Source organism: Vombatus ursinus, unplaced genomic scaffold (assembly GCF_900497805.2).
Source record: "Vombatus ursinus unplaced genomic scaffold, bare-nosed wombat genome assembly UNPS02014818.1, whole genome shotgun sequence".
In the NCBI taxonomy this organism is placed as follows: Eukaryota; Metazoa; Chordata; class Mammalia; order Diprotodontia; family Vombatidae; genus Vombatus; species Vombatus ursinus.
In genome coordinates, this window is record NW_020954596.1 from 7,568,700 (window position 1) to 7,596,660 (window position 27,961).

Below are 27,961 nucleotides of genomic sequence, written 5' to 3' on the forward strand. Positions count from 1 at the left end.
TACTACTACTACTACTACTACTGCTACTACTACTACCAGGAAGGATATGAAGAATAATCTATAAAAAAAGACTGAATGATCAGACCAGTAGCAGAACTCGGAGAACAGTATCATGAAACCTGAGTAGAGAGAAAAGACAGGAGGAAGATGTCATAGCTTTCATTTATTAGTAGTTTTGATTAGTAGGATAGTCCCTGATTTTACAAAGTTTTTTCCTTGTTTTTCAAAACTGGAACTACCACAAGTATACAGTAGCTAATGCTGCAAAAACGTTGAGAAAGGTGGGGGGAAAAAGCACAAATCGAATGACTGGAATTTTTTTAGACAGCCAAATGTCAACCAATACACTCACTTGTGCTTTTGTTGTTTCCCAAAATAAAATGTGAGCTCGCTGAAAGCAAGAATGGCCTTGCTTTTTCATTTGTATCCCTAGAGCTCTGCACATAGTATGTCTTTAATAAATGCATTTTCATTTATTCATGCACACTTCAACAGTTTCTCAAAAAATGATGATATTCTCTTTCGGAACTGCCTTTACAACCAGTTTATTAGTCATACAATAAAATAAATCTCATTATATAACAAGATCTCACTTTTAAATTAAAAGGTTATCACTCAGCTTAATCACCAACTTTCTTCACCAGATTAGGCTCCAACCAAAATTTAAGTCTACCTTAAAAGAGCAAATATATTTGTGATCACTGAATGTATTCAAAAAGAATGTGACTAGTAAAGTCTATATCAGAGTGCTTGTGGGGGGTGGGGAAGGAAGTAGAAAAAATTTGGTACTTAAAATCTTTTAAAAGTGAATACTGAAAACTATCTTTACATATAATTGGGAAAAATAAAATTCTATTAAGTGGAAAATTTTTTAAAAGACTGTACAGAAAAAAAAGAATGTGACTTAAGATATTTTCAAAAAAAGACTTTTAAAAATGTTTTAAAGAATGGCAGCCCTGCTTAAGTATATAACTTCACACGGTAATAATTTTAAAGGATCAACACTCATTTAGATGTGTAAATTCTGTTTACTTCTTTAAAACACGTTACTTTATCAATTTCCAATCCTAGCAGATCCAAGCTCCTGCTCTAATCCAACTGCTTATAGGACATCTCCACTTAGACGTCCTACCATCACCTCCAATTCAACATGCCTACAATTTAACTCAGCATTTTACAACTTTTCCCTCTTGCCTATTTCTCTCACTAATTTACCATCCTAAAAACCTTAGACTGTTCCAGTACCTCCCTTTCTTTTGTCTCCCATAACTCAGCCATCACATCTTTCTGGGAAAAGATGCCATTAGATGCAGAAATCTAAACTTCCATCATTTTAGACATAATCACAAATAATCTTTTCCAGAAATAATCTCTATGGGGGCAGAGCCAAGATGGCAGAGTACAAGCCAGGACCCAGCTGAATTCTCCCAATATTCTCTTCCAAACAACTTTAATTTTAATGTTGTTTTTAACAACACCTCAAATGAAATTTTCAAATGGCAGAGCCAACAAAAGGTCAAAGGGCAACATTCTTCCAGCCTGAGACAACTTAAGAGGTTCACAACAGAGAGTGAATGCAGGCCCAGAGCACAGCAGGAGCACCAGTGGTGAGCTATAGAGGCGGCTGCAACAGCAGTTTCAGGAGTTCTCAGCCCAGAAGACATTAGGGGTTCAGACAACTCATCAGAATATGATATGGGGACCCTTTACTGGAACTGGGTGCAGCTGTGCTGACTGGCAACTCTACTGCCCATACTCAGTGCTGGGTTGCAGTTTCAGGATGGAGAGGCATCACAAGGGAGCAGAGGCCCTGGTCACAGTTTTAGGGCCATAAGGACAGCTACCACTTGCAGCTGAGGGAGAGTAGGGGCCCTTCCTGGGTAAAAACCAGAGCACAGACCAGGAGAGCAGTAACCACACCTCTCCCAGAATCACACGACCTTGGAAGCACCAAAGACTTGCAGACCCCCAGAACTAGCTCTGAAAACAGCAACATAAAAAAGCCTGAAGCTTGGCACAGTTCTTCCATATCCCCAGATGAGCAGAGATCAAATTTAACATACAAGTCCATAGTGAAGAAATAGGCTGGGAAAACAAGCAAACAAAAAAAAGAGCTTGACCATAAAAAGCTACTACAATGGCAGGGAAGATAAAAGACATAAACCTAGAAGAAGATAGCAATATGAAAACAGCTACAAGCAAAGCCTCAAAGAAAAATGCTAACTAGAGCCACGTTCAATAAGAATTCTGGGGGCCAGCTAGGTGGCGAAGTGGATAGAGCACTGGCCCTGAAGTTAGGAGGATATGAGTTCAAATCCAGCCTCAGACCAAAACACTTGATACTTACTAGCTGTGTGACCCTGGGCAAGTCACTTAACCCCGATTGCCTAATTAAAAAAAAAAAAAAAAAAATTCCTGGGAAAATTAAAGAGATGAGTGGCAGAGGAAAAATTGGGAAAAGAAATGAGAGTCATGATGAAAAATGCTATCCATATCCAGAGAAAGAACTGATAGAGTCTGAATGCAGATCAAAGCATACCATTTTTCACTTAATTTTTTCATGTTTTTATTTTTCTTTTAGCCTCCATCTTCTTTGAAAACATGACTAATATGGAAAAATGTTTTGCAGGATAGCATATGTATAACCTATATCAAATTGCTTACCATCTCAGAGGGGGAATGTGAGGGAAAGAGCAAGAAAAATTGGAACTCAAAATTTTTTTAAATGAATGTTAAAAATTGTCTTTACATGAGTGTTGAAAAAAAAAATGTGAGTAATGCAAGAAATTTTGAAAAGAGATTAACAGCTTCATAAAAAAGGTACAAAAATATACTGAAGAAAGTAACACCTTAAAAAGTAGAATTAGCCTAATGGTAAAAGAGGTACAAAAATTCACTGAAGAACTTTTTTTTTTCTGGTTAGGCAATGGGATTAAGGGACTTGCCCAGGGTCACACAGCTAGAAAGTATTATGTGTCTGAGGCCGGACTTGAACTCAGGTCCTCCTGAATCCAGGGACGGTGCTCTATCCAATGAGCCACCTAGCTGCCCCTGAAGAACTTCTTAAAAAGCAGAATTGGCCAAATGGAAAAAGAGATACAAAAAAATCAGTGAAGAAAATCATGTTTTACATGATTTCACATATATAGTTGACATTATATTCTTCGCTTTCTCAGTGGGTGGGTAAGGGGTAGAAGGAAGAGAATCTAGAACTCAAAATTTAAAAAGAAAAGAATGTTAAAAATAATCATTTTTTAAAAGACACTATCTCTCTTATGAGTAAAGAAGTTGTTTTGTCATCAAGCCAATATTATCATCTTCCTAGCAGATTATCCATCAGAAATGGCCACAATTCTGGCTTTGTTCATTTGATCACAAATACACTAACCACGATGACTGATTTATACACACAGCCAACAAAACAGGAAGTACATATTAGACAATGAGAAAGCCCAAATAAATATTTGATAGTATTCTCAGTAGTACAAGAAAATATGTAATATCTCCAGACATTAAGAAAAAAATAAAGGGTAAACAAGAAAAGAAAGATTTGTTGCTATTCGGTTTTTTTTAAAGCGTTAAATAGTTTCCCCAAATCTTTCTCATAACAAAGGAAAAAAATGAAATCTCTCTCACACACTGTTCTTAAATTGTCAGGAACTTACAAAGAATTATGAAAAATTTTGATGTCATGTTTAACTTTTACTTACGTATGGTTTAGGAAACTCAGAGATGTACAACTAAGACAAGCACGGTCTCCCAGACTACCTAAAACCAAAAATAAAGAAAAAAAATTAAATCCTAACCACTCCAAATGCACATGTATGTAAAAAGTCATTTAAATTTTTTAAAAGAAATATTTAGTGAATTATTGTAAAGAAATCACTATACAAGTTCAAAAATACTCATTGTTTAGTTTAATTCCAATTGCACGTTTCCTGGTTAATTTCCTTTACACCACTTCTAGCAGACAGATTATAGTTAAAAATATGCTACAGTCTATTTGCATACCTAGTCCACCATGCATCTCTACACGGCCTTTTGGATCATCTGTAACTCTGAGCTTTTAAAAACTGTATTCTTCCAAGATTTACAGCCATAAAGCATCGCTGAGAAGACATTCATTTAAAAATGTGCTTTTGGGGGCAGCTAGGTGGCGCAGTGGATAAAGCACCGGCCCTGAAGTCAGGAGGACCTGAGTTCAAATCCGGCCTCAGACTAAACACATGAAACGTACTAGCTGTGTGACCTTGGGAAAGTCACTTAACCCCAACTGCCTCACCAAAAAAATAAATAAATAAATAAATGTGCTTTTGTATCAGGGAGTCCTTTAAGATTGCTGAACAAACTATACAATTTCCCAAATGCAAGCTAGCCTGTTCTCTTCTTCCCATTCAAATTGAGGTCCACTTCACTGTCCATCAGTAGTACCTGTCCAATATATGTATGATGATGTATTATTTCAATGGACTTGACATTCTCCAAGCTAGATTGTGGACAATAACAATCGCTACTCTATTCTTCACCTAACTGATTTTTTTCTTTGTGGATTATTAAGCTCTCCTCTTTTAGGTAAACCTGGATCTCATTCATATTCAGGGGCTTGATGGAATCAGAAGAATGTTATTAGCAAATGAGAGCATCTAGAGGACCTCACCATCTGTAAGGAATCCTTCTTCTACTTGGACTTTGAACAGAATATTCTCCATGACAGTACTGAGCACTTTTGGCAAGCACACACTTCCCTCATTTGCCTCAATTGACAATAATTTCTGTTTGAAAATATCTCTATTTGCAGTGATCAAGAAACTTTGTATGATCTTAACATATGCACATTTAAGACTTCTTATTGGAGGAGAATCTTCAGATCTGCATTTTCTTCTAATGCTTGTTATAACAAACAGACAATAAGCACAAATGGTTCTTATATTCCCCTTCACCCTTCAATTAATTCTGAAGAAAAAAATGTGATCCATTATAGAAAATTGCTTACAAAAACCTGCCTGTTACCTCATTTTCATCAAGGATACCACTAATAATTCTCAAAGAGATAAGAAAGTAGGCCTATAAGTTAGTAATTATTGATGTTTTCCTAATTACCTGGCTTTGTGAACTATAAAATTGTCTGATTTTCTCCATTATTCTGATTTTTTCCTCTCCTTTAAAATTAAATGTAAAAAATGCCTGATCTGGAGTCAAAGAAAGTGAATTCAATTTTTCTTCTCTTATAACCCATGAGACCTTGGGCAAATCACGTTAACCTCTAAACCTGTCTCCTCTCTTATAAAATGAGGGGGCAGGCAGGTCTCTAAGATCCCTTTCATATTCAGGAGACAACCAGATCTCAGTAAGAGCCAAAAGTTGGAAAGAGTGGGAAAGAAAGAGATTTAAGATAAAAGCTTTTTTTTTTTTTAAACCTATAGAGCAGGCATTCCAGTGAGCACAACAGAAGGCATAGGTAACTTTAGAGTGGACATGGATGGGTTGGATCAAGGACTATGGGAATAAGGTGGCAAGCAATGTGTGTGTGGGGGGTGGGGCGATCAGAGTTTGTTAACCACTGAGAAATTACTTCAGGTAGATTATTAACATCCTCAGGGAGTTTGGCCCCACAATAAAGTCCTCTAAATTAGGTAACTGAGGCCCAGAATGACATTCCTCCACTTCCCTTAAGACAGGAGACTTAAAGATACAGCCTGTGAAAAGGAAAACCAATGGATTTGGAGTCAAAAAAGACCTGAATTTAAATGGCCTTGAACTAGCTACATGACCACCAGCCAATCACTGCAGCTTTCTGGGGTTTTTTCCTCATTTGCAAAATGGCAATAATACCTATAATACCTACCTCAAAGGGCTATTATGAGGATCAAAGAAAGATAATAAAGCACTAAAATATTATAAAATTTACTTGTTTTTATTAATCCAATAAATATTATTAGGGAGGCAGCATGAGTCAATGGTGTAGAGTACTGGCCTTCAAGTCACAACAGCCTGCCTTGGACACACCTAACAGCTATGTGACTCTATACAAATATGTCATTTTATCTATGGGAGATTAAAGCAATTCAGAGTATTACAGAAGCCTGGTGACCTTAACCAGTTGAGGGAGTCTTCTGCACTGATGAAATCACCCCATCTTTCACAAATGGATTAAGCAAATCAAAGCATTTCCAGTGGCTAGATCCAAGGATATAAGATAAAAAACTCAGTTAAGTCAGAATTCTTGTTTGGGAGCCTAAAGTCAAGCAGCAGAAGACACAGATGATAGGTAAACTACAGGGGACAGAGACTGGATCTCTAATTTCACTGGTATAGAGAACATCCGGACTTTGTTCATGTTATAGTTATAAAGGCAGCATCCCTTTGTAAAAACCTACCTGGGATGCCAGTAACTGGCCCCAACAATGGCAGTGAGTATGGGGGAAGGACACAAGCTGGTGGGGGCTCAAGGCAACAGCAGTACAGAATAGACATTCCTGGAGTCCTGAAGGGAAGATGCAGCATCCTGGCTCCAGAAGAAGGCGCCAGATCTCACATGCTACATTTGTACACTGTCACTCATGTTGTCTCCATTAGAATGTGAGTTCCTAGGGGGCAGGGACCATTTTTTTGTCTTTCTTTGTATCCCTAGTGCTTACCTAGTGCTTTGACCACTTATGTACTGGGAAATGATGCTCAATCTTTTAAAGAGCCTGGCAAGTAGTAATAAATGCATGCTGCCTAACTGATTTACTGAATGCTGAAACACTTCACAGTTTCACCAGCAGTGAAATTCTTCACAGAGCCTCTCCAACAACAAATTTTACCATCTTAGTTAATTTGATGAGTATAAGATCTTTCCCATTCTTCCCCCCAAACTGTTTGTTCCTTCCCCCTTCTACTCTGTATATAAAAAAGATTAAAATCATCCACGGCTCTTTAACCTGATACAGATATCAGGTGAAAAGAAATTTGGATTTTCAATTAAATCTGAACAAGGCCTAGTCATCTCCCTAAAGTTACAGAAAGTATGATCTGATTGGACAAGAGATTCCATCATACCCCATACAGTTTATGTAAAACCATCAGGCTAATCAGAATCAGAATTGCATATCAGAAAAGAAGAAGGGAAGTATTCTGGTTAAACATCCTGAGAAAGAATCTTGAACTTTACAAAGGACCAAAGGATTTGGATTGCTCCTATCACCATCCTAGTCCCAACAGCATCCCTGCAACAGCAGCTGACAATGTCTTGCCTTAGTGAGGAAAAAAAAATTATTTCAAAGCTCTACAAGGAACCCAAAGAAACTACACCATGCCTAAAAGGGGAACTTTGTGAGTACCCCATGAATGGGAAAGGACTTCCAGCAATAAGGCAAGCTCCTTGAGAGCTGGGGCTGTTTTTGCCTTTCTCTGAATCTCATCCCTTGATTTTTTTAAAACTGATAGTCGCTTCCCTGTAAACAGATTTTGCTATGTGGTCGGTCCCCTCAAAACAAAGAAGTGACCAGTTAAGCACCGAGCTCTTATGTAGCAACTGGGATGTGGTGCTACCTCTTTCTTCAGAGCAAGGGCAGGACTCACCTGAGCCAACGCTGGCCTCTGCATTTGATTTAAATTCTCTCCAGAGTTGTCTTCCTCTACCCCACCGACCATTGTGCGTGATTTTCTCAGTTCTGCTTCTTCCTATGTCTGTCCTATCACCTTTCCAATCAGACATCTTTTATCATCCTGGCTGGAGCAGCATGGCAGAAAGGATAGAGAGCTGGCCCCAGAGTCTGGAAGACCTGCATTCAAGTCCTGCTTCTGTCACATACTGGCCATGTGACTCCAAGTAAGTTGCTTAATCCCTCAGTGTCCCAGGCAAACTAAACTCTCTGAGGCTCTAAGTAGCAGACCTGCATTGGTAGATGGGAGTTCCTCACTGAGAGTTCCCCACTGATAAAATCAATTCTTCCAGTTTAAAAAAAAAAAAACTTGCTTAATTTGATGAGTATGAAGTGTTAGCTCAGTGCATTTATTTTATTAGTGATTCAGAATATTTTCATTTGGGTGTTGATAGTTTCCATTTCTACTTCTGTAATTTGCACATATTCTCTGACCATTTATGTACTGGGAAATGATGCTCAGTCTTTTGTGTGTGGCAATTCCATAGAAATTTTGGATGTCAGATGTTTATAAGAGATGTTCCCTAAGAGCTGTTTTTTGAGAGACAAGTGGTTAAAGAATACAAATTTGTTTTCAAAAGAAAAAATACAAATTGTCAACAAATGACTTAGAAAATGTTTGCAAATCACTTATGAGAGAAATGAAATAAAAATTAAAACAACCCTGAAGTCATACCTCCAGTCAGTCAATAAGCAATTATTAAGCACTTGCTATATACCAGATATTGTGCTAAGCACTAAGAGATACAAAGAAAGGCAAAAATATCCTGCCCTCAAGGAGTTATTATTCTAATGAAGGAAATAACATGTAAATAATTATATGCATATAAGATGCAGCACATCTAGACTCTGGGAGTTCTTATCCACACTCACACTCACATTGATGAGTTAGGTCCCCAGAGCTTGGCTGCTCTGTCTCTCTTTAGGATCTAGGGGCATATAGTTCACAAGTCCCCACTTGTGTATTTAGTAGTTGACATCAACTAGTCAATGAAACTTGATTAGCTTTTATAAAGGACTATTTACTAGATGGTACAGTTAGTACAAACCATTCCTCCACAAATCTGTGACACGCTTTCTCACAAGTACATACAGAGTTCAGGGCAAGTTCAGAGAACATATGTGTCAAGAAGTAACCCACAGCTACTTGTTGTGGGAAGTCCTTTTTTCCCATTCATGGGGTACTCAAAAAGATCTCCTTAGGCAGTTTCTTTGGGTTCCTTGTGGAGCTTGAAGCCACTTTTTTTTTCACTAAGGTTCCCAATGCACAGGTAGACACTGTCAGCTGTTGCAGAAATGCTGCTAGGACTAGGAAAGTATAGGGAAAATAAAACCCAAATCCTCTGGTCCTGATCCAAGTTCAAATCATCCTCTTGCCAAGGTTCATTTAACCTACCACACAACAGAAATTCATAATTTCATATGCAACCCTTTTTCTGTTCTTTAGATACTGAGACATTCTTATTTGTTGATATTTGTTGATAAGTTCATTTTAAAAAAAATTGTCTGGGGAGCAGCTAGATGGCACAGTGGATACAGCATGGGCCTGGACTCAGGAGAACCTGAGTTCAAATCTGGCCTCAGACACTTGACACTTACTGTGTGACCCTGGGCAAGTCACTTAACCCCAACTACTTCACACACAAAAAAACTGTCTGAATTTAATAAAGATAACATTGAAAGGCAACAAAATTCTGATCAAGTACAACATAAAATATTGGCACCATATAATCAAAATTAAAGCACCCATCCTTCCTCAAGTCTTTCTCTTTCCATTTCTTCCTGCACTCAACTGTCAAATTGTTCTTAAAGGGAAGATCTGACTACATCATCCCATTTAGTCAACTCCAGTGGCTTCCTATCCTCCAGGATCAAATAGAAAATGATGTTTGCTCTGGCTGTCCTCCATGCCCAGACTGCCCTCTCCTCAGCTCTGACTACTGACCTTCCTGGATTCTTTTAAGTCCCAGTTAAAATCCCGTCTTCTACAGGAAGCCTTCCCTAATCCCTCTTAATTTAAGTGTCTTCCCTCTTTTAACTGTTTCCTATTTATCCAGTATTTCATTTGCTATATATATGTTTTTGCATGTTATCATCTTTATTAGATTGTAAGCACTTTGAGGGCAGAGCCTGTCTTTTTGCCTCTTTTTGTATTACCAGTGCTTAGCACACCCAGTGCCTGGTATTTAGTAGATGCTTAATAAATGTTTACTGATTGTTTAGCTCTTAAAACCCTTCATACACTTGCCCCTTCCTCCCTTTCCCCTTTTCTTCCACTATGCTCCTCTCCACAATCTCTACAATTCAGTAAAATTGGCCTCCTCGCTGTTCTGCACATAAGACAATCCACTTCCAACTTGGCACACTCTCACTAGCTGTCCCCCAGGCCTCCTCATTTCTGCCTCCTGGCTTTCCTCAAGGTTTACCCTGTATCCATCTGTTTGTACAGAGCTGTTTGTGTGTTGTTTTCCCCATCAGACTGTGAGCTCTTAGAGGGCAAGGACTGTTTGGTTTTTGTTTGTTTTTGCCTTTTTTTGTCTCTCCAGCACTGAGCACAACATCTCATATATAGCAGGCACTTAATAAATGCTAATTGGTAACCCGTGAAAACTATTTCAATAGAGAATAAGTGTCCAAATATCTGCCATATTCCAAGGAATTTAATGGGATCCCATACTAATAGGTCAATATATCCCTGAATATATAGGGATACATAGTAAGATCTCAAAAATACCCCAATATGAAAGAACCAAAGGGTTTTAGAGTCATATCTATTAAGGAAAAAAGAGGAGAAAACATATCTGATATGAGTTATTTACAACAGCAATATTAGGAAACAATCATAACAACGGTTTGATAAGACTATGTTAATCAAGTTAAACAGTAGCAAGAGATGTACCACAAGCATCACACCTTGATACAGGGTAACAGTTTGGTTCAGAGTAGCACTAAAACTGAGAGGCAATGTTGCCAGTAGACTGGGCTGGCCGTAGATCAAGAAGTCTGGATTCAAGTACTACCTCTGACACATACTAGCTACCGGACCATGGGGCCAGACACTGAAGTTTTCTCGGGCAACTTTCTAAAACCATAAACTACAAATACCAAATGCCAATTTGTATCATATCAGCTATGAATGGGAGTTCTCTACATTGATGAAATTACTTACCTGGACCATACCTCCTCTTAACCTGCTCCCAAAAACACATCTATTATAAATTAATGAGAGCTGGTCTTTCTGTACTCTTCACTATTGACAGCCTGAGTCAGAATATTCTTGGAGTGCTGATAGCCTAACACTGTCAACTGTGAGCTGTGAAGTCAGGGGAACTCAGGGCACAGAAAACACAATTCATGTGTTATTTATGGCACACTGGATGCAACAAATATCATTACTACAGTCATGAATACAAGACTTTTCACGTCAAAGAATTTGAAATCTACAAAATAGACATTAAAACAATTCTAATAAATTAGCTCAGCAGCCTATTGCCCACTCTGCTATGTGAAGAACCCAGGATTTGGCAACACAAGCCCTTGGTTCAAATCCAACCTCTGGTCCTTATTGTCTCTGTGACTTGGTCATTTCTTAGCACTTGATTTTCACTTTCCTACTCCGTAAAATAATGGGGCTCAATGGAGAGTAGGTGTTATTTCATTCTTTGTACTTGTATCCAGGAGATGTACTGGCTGTTCAAGAGGACTAGCACTTCTGGTGGGAGGGCTTACTGAACCTTTTCAGGACTGCTCATCCCCATTTGATGTCCACCTGATTCACCCAACTCCCACCTGTGGCTCCGAAACTGTGGCATGTGCAGTGGCCAACCCCACACACACCCCTGGTAAACTCGCAGTAGACTGAGTTAAACCAGGGTGAGGGTAGCCAACAGATCTCAAACCCTTTGGTGAGTTAAGGAGATGTCTACCCCAAGCACATGAAGACTTCCCACAATGGAATGGGCAGATGAGAACAACTGGTTCCAACAGCCATGAAGGCAGATAAAGCACAAAGAGTATGGTCAGACAGAGGACTCCAAGGTCATCCAATGCATCATCAGTCATCATAACTCTTGTCCTGCCACTGGACTTCAAGATTCAGGAAAGAGTGAGCCTGATGACTTTGTGCAACTCTGTCTCGCTTAAATCCAATTCTCAAGCAAGTTAAGACATCACCTTGAGACATCACTGGTTCTGTTAGAAAACAACATAACTTGTATCCCCAGCACCTAGCAAAGGACTGGCCCTGAAAAGGAATTTAATATTTGGAGACTGATTCAAGCTCTCTCCCAGCTCTAAATGCTTTCTTCTAATGGCGATCCCACAGGGTCCCAGTGACTGAAGCAGCTCTACAGTAAGACCCTGACCATCTGACACAGAGTTTATAAAACTTCATCACCATGTGTTTTGCTTTCTTGATAGACAACTTGATTCTCTTCTTGTATGGATTCTGTTTTGGTCACACTTTCCTTATAATGAGGAATTTTTTTCAACTGGGGCAAAAACAATTAGAGGGGAAGAAAGGGCAATGTGAAATAACTCACAAGAATAGAAGGCAGTTCAACTTCAGATATGACTGTACCAAGAGAAGATAGACTATTCTTTACCAACAAGAAGTTTGGAGGGGAAAAAGTGAGCCCCAGGAAAAGAGGCACCATAGCCAAACCCTGGGAAAGTGGCGTAAGGGCTATTGTGCCATGTGGGCAGGCCGGATGTCATCATAGTTACCACTCTGCCCACTTCACTTGAAACATTCCTTTCCTCCCATGTGTAAGCTATGTTTGCCTGCACTTATTCAGATGTCACTTTATAATTGTTTTTAGGTGTTGAAGTTTCTACACCTAGATTCCTATAATTCATATGTGTTCAATAAAGCCTTGTGGATTTCATAAGTTCCATTTTCTTCCTAGCATCAAGACAGCGCTCATCAAATTTAACTGGATGCTTTGTCTAGCCTTCTTCCACATCATATGACTTGGGTAAGTCACTCAAACTCTGTAGGCCTCAGTTTCCTCATCTGTAAAATGAAGAGGCTAGTCTAGGGGGCCTCTGAGGTCCCTTTAGGCTCTAATTCTAGGATTCTATAAATCAGAAGGCTTCGGTTAGAGTCCCAACTTAATTACTCACCAGTTGGATGACCAGGGAGGCAAGCCATTAGCCTCTTAGCCTCAGATTTCTGAATTATAGACTAGGCTAGACTTGCACTATCTAGATCTCAAAAGGCTCAGATAAGGAAAAGCACTTTATAGCTGATAATAAATAAATGTGATTTTATGAAACATTCTTATTAAATAAATCTTCATTGAAAGTAAAATCAACAGTGTCCAGGTTGGAAGGGACCTTAGTGATCATCTAGTCCAGGGCTTCTTAAACTTTTTCAACTCACAAACCCCTTTTCATGTTTCAGCAGTATTCATTGGCAATGCACAGCGTGACAGCAAGTGTTCAGAACCAACGCTGGTGAAGTTGTGAGATGCAAGACGGGCAAGCGATGCCAAAAACACCTCAGATTCATTATATGTTTGATTTTTAATTAATTTTTGGTCATTGCACATTCAGAAACCTTTTACTACTGCCAAATTTTTCACAACCCCAAATGGGATCAAGACCCACCGTTTAAGAAGCACTGTTCTGGTCCTGCCCATACTGGAACAAGAATTCCCTGGATTAAAGGTCTAATCATATTCCCTAACATTAAGTCTAAAATTGCCTCTGCAACTCTTACCTTTTGCTTAGCTCCACCCTTTGGAATTAAGCAAAAGAAGTCTAATCATTCTTCCAAATTCAAGCCCACCCAGTTCCTAAAGAGGACTAATTTCAGGTCCTCTTTCCTAAGCTGAACATCCCCAGTTCCTTATACTGAATGTCATATGGTATACCTCTGGCCCTTTCTGCATGCTGGCTGTAGACTCTCCACTGCACAATCTTCAGCCTATCAATGGGTCTTTTCTAAAAGGTAGTAGTAGCCAGAGATGACCACACTATCAATGGTGGTAGAACCATCAGCTCTTCAATCTGAGGATTGGGATTCAAAATGAAATTCTGAGGCTTACTGTCCATGTGACCCTGGACAAGTCATTTCAGACCCCTCACCTATAGAACAGATGTTGACACAGATGACCTCTTAGCTGCCGTCTAGCTTTTGAGCTGGGGTCTTATGATTCTACATCTAACGCCATGTACAGTGGGACTATTACATCTCCTAAATCTGATGTCTCTCTGTATCAAAAACCATATCAGTTTTCACACTATTTAACTCCCTACATCTTTTTCAGACAAACTGCTTCCTAGCCTCATCTCCCATACCCCGTACTTATTTATTAGGCTGATTTTTCAAACCTAGATGTAAAACTTCACATTTATCACCATTACATTTCACCTTAATAGATTTGGCTCAAAGTTACAACTTGTCACAATCTTTTTGAATCCTGCCTTTGTCAACTAGAGATGTTAACCATCTCTCCTCGATTTGGGTCATCTACAAATCTGACAGCCATGCCATTTTTGCCTTTATGCAAGTCATGAATAAAAATGTTAAGCAGCACAGGTCCAAACACAAATGACTAAGGCCCTCAACTGAAGACTTCCTTCCAAGATGACATGAAACTATTGATAACTCTTTTTTAGGTCCAACCATCAATCAGTTCTTAAGTCATGAGCTATATAGAAAACAACACCTAAAGCATTCTCAGACCTAATAGTTTATTAATGGTGACAAAAGACTCTGCCACCACCTATTCCTTCGAAATGTTCACTAACCAACTCCTTAACAATAAATTTGAGAATTTTGCCAAGAATCAAAGTCCAGTTCACCAGTCTATGGATTGCCACAATTCTATTATCTTCCTCTTTAAAAATCAAGAATTTATCTCCTTGCCTAATATGCCTTTTAAAAACCCCTTTTTAATCATCTTTACCATATTTTTAAACCTTTATTATCCTGTCTTCACCAACCTCAGCTTGTTCCAAACTTTAGCATGCCTGACACTGTTATTTTTATTTTTTTCCAATTACACGTAAAATCAATTTTAAGTGTTTTTTTTAAATTTTTGAGTTCCAAATTCTCTTTCTCCCATCTCCCCTCCTTGAGAAGGCAAGCAAGTTGATATTCCTGACACTATTCTTAAAGGACCATGTCAAACTTCTGATTCATCTTCTATTGCCTGCTATTGCTCCTATCTTATGTGTATGCATCTTTTAAAAAATCTAAGTGGGTTGATGAGTTCCCCACACAATCACATCAGTCTCGTATCAATATTTACACAATACCATAGGTATAGTTTGAATATTAAATATAATAGTGCACAGAATGCTTAACCCATTTGTTAAAGCAACAGCATGAAATAGTGTAAAGAATACTGACAGGCTTGGAGTCCGCAGAAATTTGGATTCAAATGCTACCTGATGCTGGCTTGTGTGACCATGGACAAATTACCACCTTTCCGAGTTTAATTTCCTCATATAAAACAAAAATAATGCTCCCAGTGGTACCTTCCTCATAGTGTTGTGAGATTCAAATGAGACCATGTGTATGCCAACCTTTAAGTGTTACATAAATGTCAAGCACAACAATCAATTTAACTGCAAAAGTAAAAAATCTCTAATATGAAGGAAAAGTCTTTAAATCCCTTCACCCTTGCTATTATCAATGAACAAACAATTATCAAATGCCTACTCTACAAAAATGAGGCAGGTCCTGATCTCAAGGAGCTTACTTTCTAACAGGGAGCACATAATGTACATGTACTGCATGAGATGGAGAAGATTCCTTTTGTGTTCAACAGTTCAAATTTGTCAGATTGTCTCACCAGAAAAATACACACACCTGTATGTATATAAAGTGCTTTCAACCTTCAGACCTCTCAACTCAATGATTCCTGTTAGGATTTTGTGCTGAAGTTACAGAAAAAAGAAGAAAAAAACCACCTACCTAAATGAAAATATCTATAGCCAGTCAATGTGTAATGGCAAAAAATGTTAACAACATATATCCAACTATGGTATAGTATCGTTATGGAGAACTACAGTGCTATTATAAAATAACTAAAACGTAGAAGATCTGGAAAGACCTAGATAAAGTCTCAGAAAGTGCAATCAGGAGAACCAGAACTAGATAGAGGTCTATAAAAAAGCCGACCTGGAACAAAATGCAGAATAAAACCTTTTTTGCTTGTCAATTCACTGGCCTTACCCTGTGATTATGCAAAACTGTATTCATTTTTTGTTTGTTTTTGTTGGTGACTAAAGCAATAGAAAAAAATATTAATACTTCAAAGGACTGTAATTTTGTCACTGTGGGTACTTCCTTTACCAAAATAGACCAGAACCATTCTATGCCTTAGGAGATGGTCTTTGAAAGTCACTGTGGTCAAAAAAATTCCATAATCCTGTAGGCAATCTGGTGAAGAGTCTGTCTGCCTTCAACCAGACTGATACTGGGAAGACAGAGAGACTGCCATCACATCCACACTAGCAGCCACTGCAGATCTGTAGGTCCAGTCCCAGCCCACACTCCACGGCCACTGCCTTCACAAACCCAGCTAACTCTAGGACCTGAGGGAGTGTGTATCAGAGGAGGCTCTGAGTTCAAGACATGAACATTACCCTACTACAGCATGATTCACTATTACAGATTCCGACATACCCCCAAAGCCAATCATTTCCCTCAAAATATAGTCATATGGTAAAAAGCCTTGTTTGGAAAAAAAAAAAAAAAAAACCATGTGACAGCTAGACGGCACAGGACAGAGTACCGGCCAGAGAGTCAGGAGGACCTGGGTTCAAATCCGGCCTCAGACACTTAACACTTATTAGTTGTGTGGGCAAGTCACTTAACCCCACTGCCTAGGCAAAAACAAAAACAACAACAACAAAAAAAACATGGTTATAAAAGCATATCTTACTTTCCAATACTTACTTTCCAACCTACAAAGGGATCCCACTGTGAATCTGCAAATGTAGTTGATCATCTTCCCCATATATCTATTTAGCTAGGCCTAGATTGTATCTCCTGGTATTCACTGTTTATTTAGACAGAATGATCTTGGGAGAAGGTGGCACAGTGGACCTGTCAATTGTGGAACTTGGGAGTCAGGAAGACCTACTATTCTAATCACATATTCTTGTAATATATTCAGATAGAAGCAGCCTGACCCAGGGGCCAGAGTCCCAGGCCTGAGGTAAGGAAGGCCTGAGTTCACACAAGGCTGCTGACACTAGCCTAATAATTGTCCAGAGGCGGTGATCTACCTTGGCCCACACTGGATACAGGGAGCAGAAGAATGTAAAAACCAGTCAAAGGAGCCGGCCAGCTTTAACGAACCTACATCAAATTGAATGCAACATAAAAATAAATTAATGTGAGATGTAAAAAGAAATCACATATCCCTAAAGCTATAAGTTTACCGAATTTTTATCATACAAATTTATAAGGGAGAGTAAAGCATGATGTATCTATTCTGTACTGATCAATAAGTTGATGATCTGAGACATCAAATGATTTGCCTGAGATCAGAGCTGAAAACACAGGACACTATGATTCTGTGAAGTGACAGGGTTAGCAGTTAAGCCAAGTCTTCTGGTTCCAAATTCAGTGTTCTTTCCACCTTACAAGTAAAAGGATGACACCAGGTCTTAAAAGCCAGGTCTTCTGAAAAGCAAGTCCAGGGTTCTTTCCACTACCAATGAGTAATAATGATAAAGTATTAGTTAGGTCACACTTTCATACTTTCTACAAGGAAGCCAGTGAACCCAATAACAACTCCCTATATATTAGCTTCTGAAATAACAAGAGAAAAACAAGTTGACTTTTACATATCGCCTTTCCTCATCTAATCCTCACAAAGCCCTGGGAGGAAGGTATTGCGGCCTTATTCTCATGAGAGTACAGCTAGTATTATAACTTCATTTTAACAAACTATAAGGAGCATATTATATATAAGTTCCTATATTAAGTTACTAAGCACTGCATTTAAATTTTTTCTAATTATCAAGTGATTCTAACTTACTAAATATATAGTTAAGATCTGCATATTTAGTAATATTTACTGTTAATCATTTTTGTTAGATTTTCATATTCTAATAATGGAAAGTTGCTATCTCCTTCTATTATTATATTTGTGCCTATTTTTCTTTTGTTATGGTTAATGCTTCTTTTATGAATTTAATTGTCAAACTTTAGTGTTTATAAAATGAGAGATACTACATATATGCTATTCATTTTTCCTTTTATCATTAAATCATGCCCTTGTCTGTCAAAAAAAAGCTACTGAGCACTGAAAGATAAAAAGCGACAAAAAAATGACAGACTGCTGCATTTCTGGAGCTTACAATCTAGTGGGGGGATACATTTTTATAAATGATGCCAAATAAAATACAATAGGAGGAAAAGTAAGAACCAGATAAAGCATTCTAAGAAACTTATGAGGAAGCAGCTTTGTTATATATTGTTTGTTCTTACTACCCTCTTTAGGCAACTAGGTGTCAGAAAGGATAGGGAGCTGGGTCTGGAGTTAGGAAGACTCATGTTATCTCAGACACTTCCTAAACGTGATGCTGGGCAAGTCACTTAACCTTGTTTGCCTCAGTTTCCTCATCTGCGAAATGAACTGGAAAAGGATATGGCAAACCACTCCAGTATCTTTGCCAAGAAAACCTTAAATGGGGTCACAATGAGTTGCACATTCTGAACAACAAACCCTCTTTATTAATATCACTAGCTTTTTTTACGTATCTAAAAACCAGTGAATGAGGGGAAATGATACTACTCATGAAGTTCAGAGAACTAACATTAAGAATGTACATTGTGAGACTTGTCTTTTACAAAATGGAAAGAGTCCAGGGTTTGGAGGAAACCTGGGCTCTGCCACTTACTCGATGACCTTGGGAAATCACTTAACCTCTCAAGATCTAGGTTTCCTCTCCTGTAATATGAGGGGGTTGGGATGGATGAACTCTAAGGTCCCTTCTTACTCTAAATCTAGGCTCCTAGTTCTTTTGAGACAGCACCAAGAAAAACTTCACAATCCCCTCATTTCAAAAAACCTCCGGAGGCATCCAATACAGGTGTCAATAAATAAAAGACAGCTTAAAATCTGAATAGCAACCACCCTCTGACTTCAATAAAGAAGCAAAAGGAAAAAACATGAAAATGCCTCCAACTGAGGATGTGAGTGAGGGGAAAAGAATCCAGAGAAGTCTGAGACAAAACAAAAGTTCAGGTGGAGAGATGGGCGAGGCAAGAGGAAAGACTGGGGAAAGGGAATCAAAAGGACAGCATGGTCAAGATGCAGCACAAGTGCCAAAGAGAACAGGGCAACTGGCACCGTGTGTGGCACAGCAGGAAGCAGTGGGCTGCAGAGGAATGGGGGCAGAGGACAAGTTGTGGTTAATGGTTAGAAGGTGATCTGGGAAGGTGCTGCCAACCATCCATCCCAGCAGTCATGACAGCCCCAAGAAATGGGATGAAAGGGGGAGGACAAAGTGTTCTCAAGAGGAAACAGGCAAGGGGGTGCCCCCTCCACAATGAAGTGGAGCTTTCCCAAAGGGAAGCAGCAGAAAGTGGAGAGGAAGACTAGCTGAACAGACTATTCAGGGGGTATGGTCAGCCTCTCATTCTGTGAGGTCAAATGTGAGCAGAGCAGAGAGGAGGAAAGAGCAAAATAGAGAGAGGAGGAATGAACAGAAAGGGAAGACAGAGGCACGTTAGACCGGGAGAGCAGAGGGGAAGGAGGGACAGAGTGGGAGGACGGAGGGGAGGGAAGAGATGGGGGGACCCTGGAACAGAAGGGAAAGAGAGGGAAGAGGGCAGGGAGGGAGGGGCACAGCGATGGAGGGAGGACGGAGGGGAGGGAAGAGATGGGGGGACCCTGAGACAGAAGGGAAAGAGAGGGGAGAGCGTAGGGAGGGAGGGGCACAGCGACGGAGGGGGGAGGGCAGAGACGGGGGGAGGGCAGGGGATAGAGGGGAAGTGTGCGGAAAGGTCGGAGGCCCAGAGGGAGGGGCCCGGGGAGAACGGCGAGAGGCGCGGCACGCAGGGCAGGGTGCTAGAGCGTAACGGGGAAGGAGGAAGGGTATGGTTTTCCCAGGCAGGGCAGGCGCACGGGGACAAAGGTCACGCCATGCCTGGCCCGCATCCCGAGGGCCGCCCGTGGCCACAGGCCGCCTCAGGTTGCTCTCCTCAGGTGACCCCGGCGGGAGGGCAGGCTCAGGCGGCCTGCCGGGCGCTTACCCCTCGGGATGACGGCAGCAGCGGCGGCGGGGACGGCGTGAGGCCGGGCGAGGCGGACGGCCGCGCGTCCGCAGCAGCTCCTCAGTAAGATGGACGCCATGTGCCCGGCACTGCCTCGCTCCGCTCGGTCGCGGGCTCCCTGGCTCCTCCCGGCTCTTCCGCGGCGGCCCGGCCCGGCCCAGCCCGGCCTCGCAGGCTCGCGGCCCGCACGACGTACGCACCACGCACGCACGTCGGCGGCGGCGGCGGAACGTTAGCCGTTGGCTCGGAGCGGTTGGCGGCGGCAGCTCAGCTCCAGACCCCGGCGCCGGCGGTCGCCATGTCCCGGCAGCGACCGACGTAGGGCGCGGGGCGGGGTGGGGCGAGGACTCACCAGCACCCCCGCCCCTTCACCCCGCCCGGCTGCTCCCATTGGGCCCGGCCAGTCTTGCTATGGAGCCCCGGCCTCCGCCTTCCCCTCCCGGCCTCGTGCCAGGTGAGGCGGGAAGCTGAAGTTCGGCTGGCCGGAGAAGACTACAAGTCCCGGCAGGCCATGGGCCAAGCCCCAAGGCCTGCTGGAGGGAAGGCTCAATCTGGGCGATCGCAATGAACTCTGGGGCTTGTAGTTTACCTAGGGCGCTGAGACAAGTAGGGTCAGGGTTTCAAGCAAAATGGGGTTCCCTGAAGGCGTTATAGCTAAGGTGCCTTATTCAGGTAGACCCTATCCTAGAATGATTTAAGTAGTGCAATGCAGGTTTGTTTTTTGTTTTATTTTGTTTTTGACAGGAGCATTTTGTTTCATTGACATGGGAAACTTCCTGCACTCATGCAAATCCGTGCCTCCGGGGCTTGTTATGGTCTCCAGCAGACTTGCCTGAGGGCACTCACTCAGCTGGAGGGGATGTAACCCAAATCTTCCTGACCTCTTACTGCAAGCCCAGCCTTCTAGCAGCGGGCCAGGTTTCAGGTAAGGAAACTGATCACGGAGCGCACCCTCTTCTAGAACTGTGGGACCTTCCAGAAAAGCTGTGCTCCACCAAAAGCCACAATGCTCTTGAGCTCCCTCTTTTAAAAATCAGGGGTAATAGACATTTAGTTCAAAGTCAAATAGGATCAGAGATTTAAAACTTAGAAGTGATCTTAAAGGTCATCTAGTTCAGTGTCCCCATTTTTCAGGTTTAGGTTTATAGAGAATAGGTAATGCCTAAGGTCACACAAATAACAGAATTAGAAAAGAAGCAATAGAATTTGATCTAATAAGTAATCCTGGGACAAATAGCCTCAGTTTTCTTACCTACAAAATGGAGATAATAGCACCCAACCAGGTGCCTCCTCTGTGTGGATCATCTCCAATTTCTACTATTTCTGTCTTGTTTATACATATACATACCAGGGCACCAGGGCCTGAAGCCTAATTAATCTGTGCTTGTGGACTGAATTCGTGTGAGAGTCAAACAATTGCAAACCCTAAACAGCTATGTAGAAGTTAGCGGTGGGAGAGGGTGGATGTGACTGTACTACCTGGCTGGAGAGGCCACTGCCAAGCCTCTAATGTCTGATTAGATGATGCTGTTTCCCTTCTTCTCAAGTGTCTGGCAGCCTCTTCCAGTCAGTGTGGAGCACAGTGCTGGCACATAATAGGCTCTTCATAAGTGTTTTGTTTTGACTGACTGGTTGTAGAGCTGTGGCTTTTCCACCTTGTCTTCACGTGTAGCACTCTTCTCATAAGAGGAGTGGCCATCTCCCTTCTATCCAGAGCCTATAAGCTCTGGAACTTTTTTGGTAAGGAAGGCAGGCCCTTCCATATCCATATCGCTGTAGCAAAAATAGTCAGCTAGTTCCCTGAGTCTTAGCTGGGTGTGACATTTTTCTCTTGGAAGAAATTCTTTGCTCTGGGGACCAAGGTCAGGAAACTAAGTACAGCCTGCCAGATAAGTAGAGCCCGAAGGTATTTAATTGGTTTTTGATCCTCTCTCTGCAGCTAGACTGGGAATGATGACTCAGTTCCAAGTCCATAGCCGTGCATAGTTCATGGACTAGGTGTGGCCTGGTGTTCTATACCCCTCCCTGATTTAGGGTTAAAAATTCCTTGTAATTCTCACATAACTCCCAAAGTAGATCCCTTGTCATCACACCAATAGTAGGTGGTATGCTTAGTTCTTTACCTCTCTGCACCGCCTCCCCCCACCAAAAAAAAAAACCGACAACCTTCTGTGTGGTTCTGAGGCATTTCGGTTTTCTCTCAGTCCAAGATCCTTTGGGTCTGTCTCTCTCTTGCAAATAGAATTGAAGAGGGAACACCTACTATATTTCAGGCATAGTGCTGAAACTTGGCAAAAGTCAAGGATAGCAATGAAAAGCCAGGTAAAATCACTGCTACACATCAACTATATGTCAGTCCTCTCTTCCCAATTCTTGGATTCACTTTGCACTTAGGGCCAGGAGCAAGCCTCCCAGGCTTTAAACTGCCTTACACAGAGCATCTACAATTTGCATTCCCTCTCAGTTCTAATAAACTGTGGATTTTGCATAACAATGCATTAAGATTTATGATAACCACTATGAAATAAATACACAGAAAATTGTAAAACATGGTTTCTACTATAAAATAGTTGTTGGGTTTTTTTTTTCCTAGTTGAGGGAATGTCATTAAAAGGAGGAAATATAACTTAATAAACACCTGATAGTTTAGAGTAGGCAGCTAGGTGGCTCAGTGGATAGTGCACCCTGCCTGGAGTCAGGAAGACCTGAGTTCAGATCTGTCCCCAGGCACTTCCAGCTAGGAAGATGGCAAACCACTCCACTATCTTTGCTAAGAAAACCCCCTCTGAGGTCACCAAGAGGCAGACACAGCTGAAACAACTCAACAACAAAAGTCTAGGCTAAATGCCAAATGGGGAGACAGATGATATGGAATTATACAGCGGCCCACATCAAAAAAAAAGAGCTAAAGTTTTAACAGACTCTGAGCTCAATTTGAGTTGAAATTGAGCCAAATAGCCAAGTCAACTTTAGGCTTTTGACAAGCCTACAATGAGGAAAACAATAGACAATTCTACTGTCCTTTGCCCTGATCAAAACACATCTGAGTTTTAGGTTCACTTCTGGGTTCCATGTTTCAGGAAGAACACGTAAGCCAGAGCACATTCATAAGGAAGAGACAAAGATGAGGACAGAAAAAGCCAGAAAAGGATGACTGAGAGAATTAGAATTGGTCAGCCTGGTAAAAGAAAAGACTTGAAGACAGAATCACTGTCCAAATTTTTAAAGTGCCATCAAAGTGAAGGAAGAATTCAATTTGCCCTATTTAGTGCTGAACTAGGAGCAGTGTAGAGGCTGATTACAATTCGATAGAAGGAAAAATGTCCAACAATGAGAGCTGTCCAACTATGGAGTGGGTTGCTTCAGGAGGTGTTGAGTTACCTGTCCTTTGAGAGATTTAAGCAGAGAATGCTATCAGAGACCCAAGCTTTTTTTTCCCTATCCAATCTTCAAGGACTGGTCTGATGGACAACAGGATTAACACTCTCATTTTGGGTATTACTACTCTACCCAACTAAATCAGATTTCTAACCTAAGGTGAAATTCCCTTCTGCTCAGGTTTGGGTGGGGGATAAATTCTTTTAATGGATTTGCTGAAGGCTAGCGGTAACTCAGTAGTAAATAACCTAGTGAAAGGTCATTAGAACAGGCTCCTACCCTCCTAGTAATATTCATTCTCTCATTAATTGTTAAGCAATCAGTTGGTTGCCACTCTCAGAAACACCCCTCTTTCAAGGGCATATAAGCAATGAGCCTGCAACCATGATTGTCTGGCATTGGAGCATGCCACAGACCTCCTTTTATTAAAATGCTAGCATTATTAATTAAATGACTAATTACCCAGAAATTATGTCTCTCAAACTTTTTAAATGCCACATTCTTCTACTGAAGCACATGACCCAGAGTTTGGGTAAGATCAGATAGGTCACATAGGCAGGCTTACAAAGCAGTTCTGGATTAAGATAGCCAGAGTACTTAGATAGTAAAAGGTATATTTTTAACAAAAGAATAAGGGTGTCTAACTATTCCAAAGGTCTGTAGCCATTTATACTAGACCAAAGAAAACAGTATCAGTTAATTAATATTTGTTAAGTTTCGACTATGTGCTTTATTAGATAGAATAAAGAAAAGTGGGTAAGTTCCCGAAACTATTAAAAGTCCTGTGAGGTTTTTTTTGTCAGTTGTGATTAGGGAAAGGGAGGTACTGAAGGAGATACTGAGTACATTTATATAATAACAGCAAATACAGCACAAAATGGAATTAGTTATGTACTCCCAAAAGTCCACTTTCAACAATTCTATCTTTGGCCCTGCACTAAAAAATAAATTTTTTACATCCCTGGGCCATCTAAAGATTCACGGTACTGCAAGACAATTATTTGTACAGACCATAATAAACTTGACAAATTTAAGAACTGTCTGAACAAATCTTACCAGTCTGTATTGCATGAAATCATCTGCTTCTGGGAAATCTTTTCCCTTGGAAATTGTATGTCAAAGGGATTTGTTCTAAACCACTAGCCACAAATTGTCTGGCTTGGTCCACTCAAACTCAAGAGGCATATATCCCATCTCTGTGTCTTTAACTGGGTGACAATTGTCGTCAATACCTAGAACGGACTTTCCACCTTGTTTCTGCAGATTTTGCTAAGGTATTTATTCCAGGAGATTGACTTTCCAACTTCAAGCCACATGTGGAGTTTTCCTAGGTAACACTGCTTGACCTGTTATAAGAAGGCAGTATAATTTAGTAGGGTCTTACATCAGCCTTCAGTAAATAGCTCATGTGGTGAAAACCAATAGTAATCTTACGGAGTTAACCTTATGAACTTAAGTGTTATAGGAAGAACATCAAATTAAGCTACCTATAATATAACTAGAATTAAAAGTTTCAGTTTTCACATATGAGTTATACTTTCTGTCTTTGTTTGAATCCTATACTTTGCATGGATAATGCTATCTGTAAGCTAGAAGGGTCCTTAAAAAAAATTTTGTTTTGAGGACCTGACATTGTAAAATAAGCCCTTCTCTGTCTTGATGTTATCAGAGAGATTTCGAACAGAAAAAAAAAAAAATCATGATTTAAAAATTTGTTTGTAATTAATTAAAGCAGTTCGATAGATGGGAGCCTTAATCCAACTTGAGACTTATAGACAATTTAAACCACATCCAAAGCCTCTGTATTTAGGCATTTGTGTGGCTAAATATCTGGATATTCAAATGGACCTGAAGGAGACTCCACACTTTGCTCTCCTATTTCCAGTTATGTTCTCTGTTACCTTCAGAATCAAATTTAAAATGTCTCATTTAAGACCATCATCTTTATTTAGCCTTTTGTTGCTGTGTTGAGTGGCACCAGCAGCAACATTTTTAAGGCTACTAATGCAGTTACAATTATCAAGAGTACAAGTGTATTCTTTCATCTGGTGGAAAACATTCGGTAGCCAATCACATATATAAACAGCCTAATCATACTGTTTTTCTCAAACTCAAGTTTACTAAGCAATTAAAACTGAAACTTTTACATCTTTATTATATCCTCCCTTTTGAGGATATATTTCATTCTCATTCAGGAAAGATGTGATACTTATACATAATCTTGATACGTGAATATTTAGCTAATTAAACCAATAAGCAAGGAGATGGCAATAAGAACTGGTTTTCCTTAAATACCAGAATTAGGGATTTGAAACAAGTAATGGTCAGATATTCAGAACAGTAAAAAGGCAATTAAGTCTTACATGTTTGTATCATCTTGACGGTAGCAGTAAGATTAACTTATAAAACCTTTGAAGTTCTCCTTCCATGATCAAGAAATGTGCTAGAAGAGGAGGTTGAGGGACATGGTTGTAAAATATCAAGTCAAGACTATTCAGATTGACCTATCGTAGGTATACTATGAGAAAACTCCTTTAGCCCTGGTTAATATCAGATTTAAAATAGAGATACCTTTTCTGGAGTAACTACTTATGCAACAGAGTTCCACATTGTTCTCAGGTTATCACACCCAGGTTCAGAATCAACCAGGTGGGAAGGTTTCCTATTCAGAAAGGAAATAGCACAGTAGGGAAACTGAGCCTTTGAAAGGCCACCTTCTCCACTTTCTCAATCATTTACATCTACCGGTAGTGTTTTCCAGAAGACAATCTGTGAACAGTTCTTGGCATTTCCTTTGAATGGAAGAGTATCAACTTAACAATCAAACAATTATGCCTAAACTCAGAACAAATCATGTTATAGTCCCAAAATATTCCATCTCACACAGCAGGTTTCACTCCTTACAGTTTAGAGCAGGATATAGCTATTTTTCATGTTCCAGTAATAAGTTGCAATAAATAAAAATATTTTTGCAGGTCTTAGTAAGTACATACAAGGCCTTTCCAAAAGCAATCATTTGTGATTTTATTTTTCTTTTTTAATCTAAACACATCTTGATATGAAAATCAATTATGAAACCAAGAAACTATTCACATTCTGGAGTTTTGTACATAAAGACAATATGTAGTATGAAAAAAACTGGCTTACTATTGCATATTCCCTAAAGTAGAAAAAAAATCTTTTAAACTAAAAAAACTTTTAAGCTGTTTATACCAAATTGGCTCAAAGATGCAACTCCAAAACATATTATTCCAGGTATAACTTCAGAATGTTCATATTCAGAAATCAGTCATCCATATAAATCACTTCTATATTATAAGCAAATTTAAATAATCTCACACTTTGTCTCATGTATTGGGAACTGGGCTCCTTAGCTTACAATTATCTCTAGTCTCAGGATGAAATTCACAAAAGACTTCCATTTACATACCCTTTCCAAGTAACTCCAATTTTCCCCTCCAGCCCCTACCCCACTGTGGATCTTACCTGGGTTAAAAATTCAGTCTGATAAGGTCTCACAGAGTATGAGACTTCCCGAAGGTAACAAGTTTATTTTGACCAACCTGGAGTCTGCCATTTGAATATGAAAGACAATCTTTAACCGCAAAAGCACTCTGCCAAAAAGAAAAGTTAATTGTGCTAGGTGCAGGTTCAAACTGAAAAAACTCTTACCCTGTTTGGAAGATAAAATTTTTAAAACCTACTTCAGTTCTGTTAAAGAACTAAGCATGTTCTGTCTCTCTCCAGAGGAGAGAAAATGATAGGAGTGTGCTGTTTGTGTGAAAATTTCACAAAGTTAAATTCTGGGAAACTATAACCCCAAGAATCCAGAGTTATTTCATCATTTATTAAAAACATTTACTCTCCTCTGTCTCTTTTTTTTCCTAACTTGGCCAGAATTGGGAATACAAAGAAAATCAGTCAATGAACATTTATTAAATGCCTCCCAAGTGCTAAACACGAGGATGTAAAAAAAAAATCCTTGAGACAGTCTCTGCCCTTATGGGGCTTACAATTTAATAGAACAATTCACAGCTTTAAATTTTGCCACGGAAACTTTTCCCAGCTTTCCTGCCTAATCTTAAAACTCATCTTCCACTACCTTGGTTTTCAAGAAATAGAGGTTAGTATTAGAATTGGCTCTTTTACTCTTTAGAATGTGTAAAAGGTACCATTCTGTGATCATTTAGATTGATGTATTAAAATTGTATCTTGTTGTGATTACTATGACCCACCTCCCCAACCCTTCTAGTCAATATAGTAAGTTTAAGTAGCTAGTATAAAGGGGGCAATAGTAGGAAATAAGATTGCAAAGGGGAACCTGGAAGTCATATACAACCATCCCAAAGATCAAAGGAACATAATTTGTAATATAATTGTATATAATATAAGTTGTATTAACCAAAATTCACATCCTGGCAGTATGTGGTAAATCAGCAGAAGCCATCTAGGCACTGCTGTCAGGGCCTTCTGGTCCTATGATATGTGAAGCTCAGACAAGTTTCAGACATCAGCAATAAGACCTGCAGAACACCAAAAGGTACTGATAATTTTGAGATGATGTGGACATATTCACTTTAAAGTTTTACCAATAACTTTGAGAAGATTTGGGTGTGTTAATGAACTAACCCCAAGGCAGCACAGATAAGAGTTAGTCTATTTCCCCTCCCCCCCAAAAAATGAGACCTCC

The 27,961-nt window shown here is 40.0% G+C and overlaps 1 protein-coding gene across 1 annotated transcript in view; it reads right to left on the reverse strand.

Annotated features, from left to right (window-relative positions):
- Nucleotides 1-19,972, reverse strand: part of LETM1 (leucine zipper and EF-hand containing transmembrane protein 1) — an 80,485-nt gene extending 60,513 nt beyond the window's left edge. The window contains exons 1-2 of the mRNA XM_027836274.1: nt 19,873-19,972; nt 3,711-3,768 (exon numbers count right to left, since the gene is read on the reverse strand). Coding sequence (XP_027692075.1) covers nt 3,711-3,768; nt 19,873-19,972 — 158 coding nt within the window. The remainder of the gene's footprint in view (nt 1-3,710; nt 3,769-19,872) is intronic.
- Nucleotides 19,973-27,961: the final 7,989 nt, after the last annotated feature.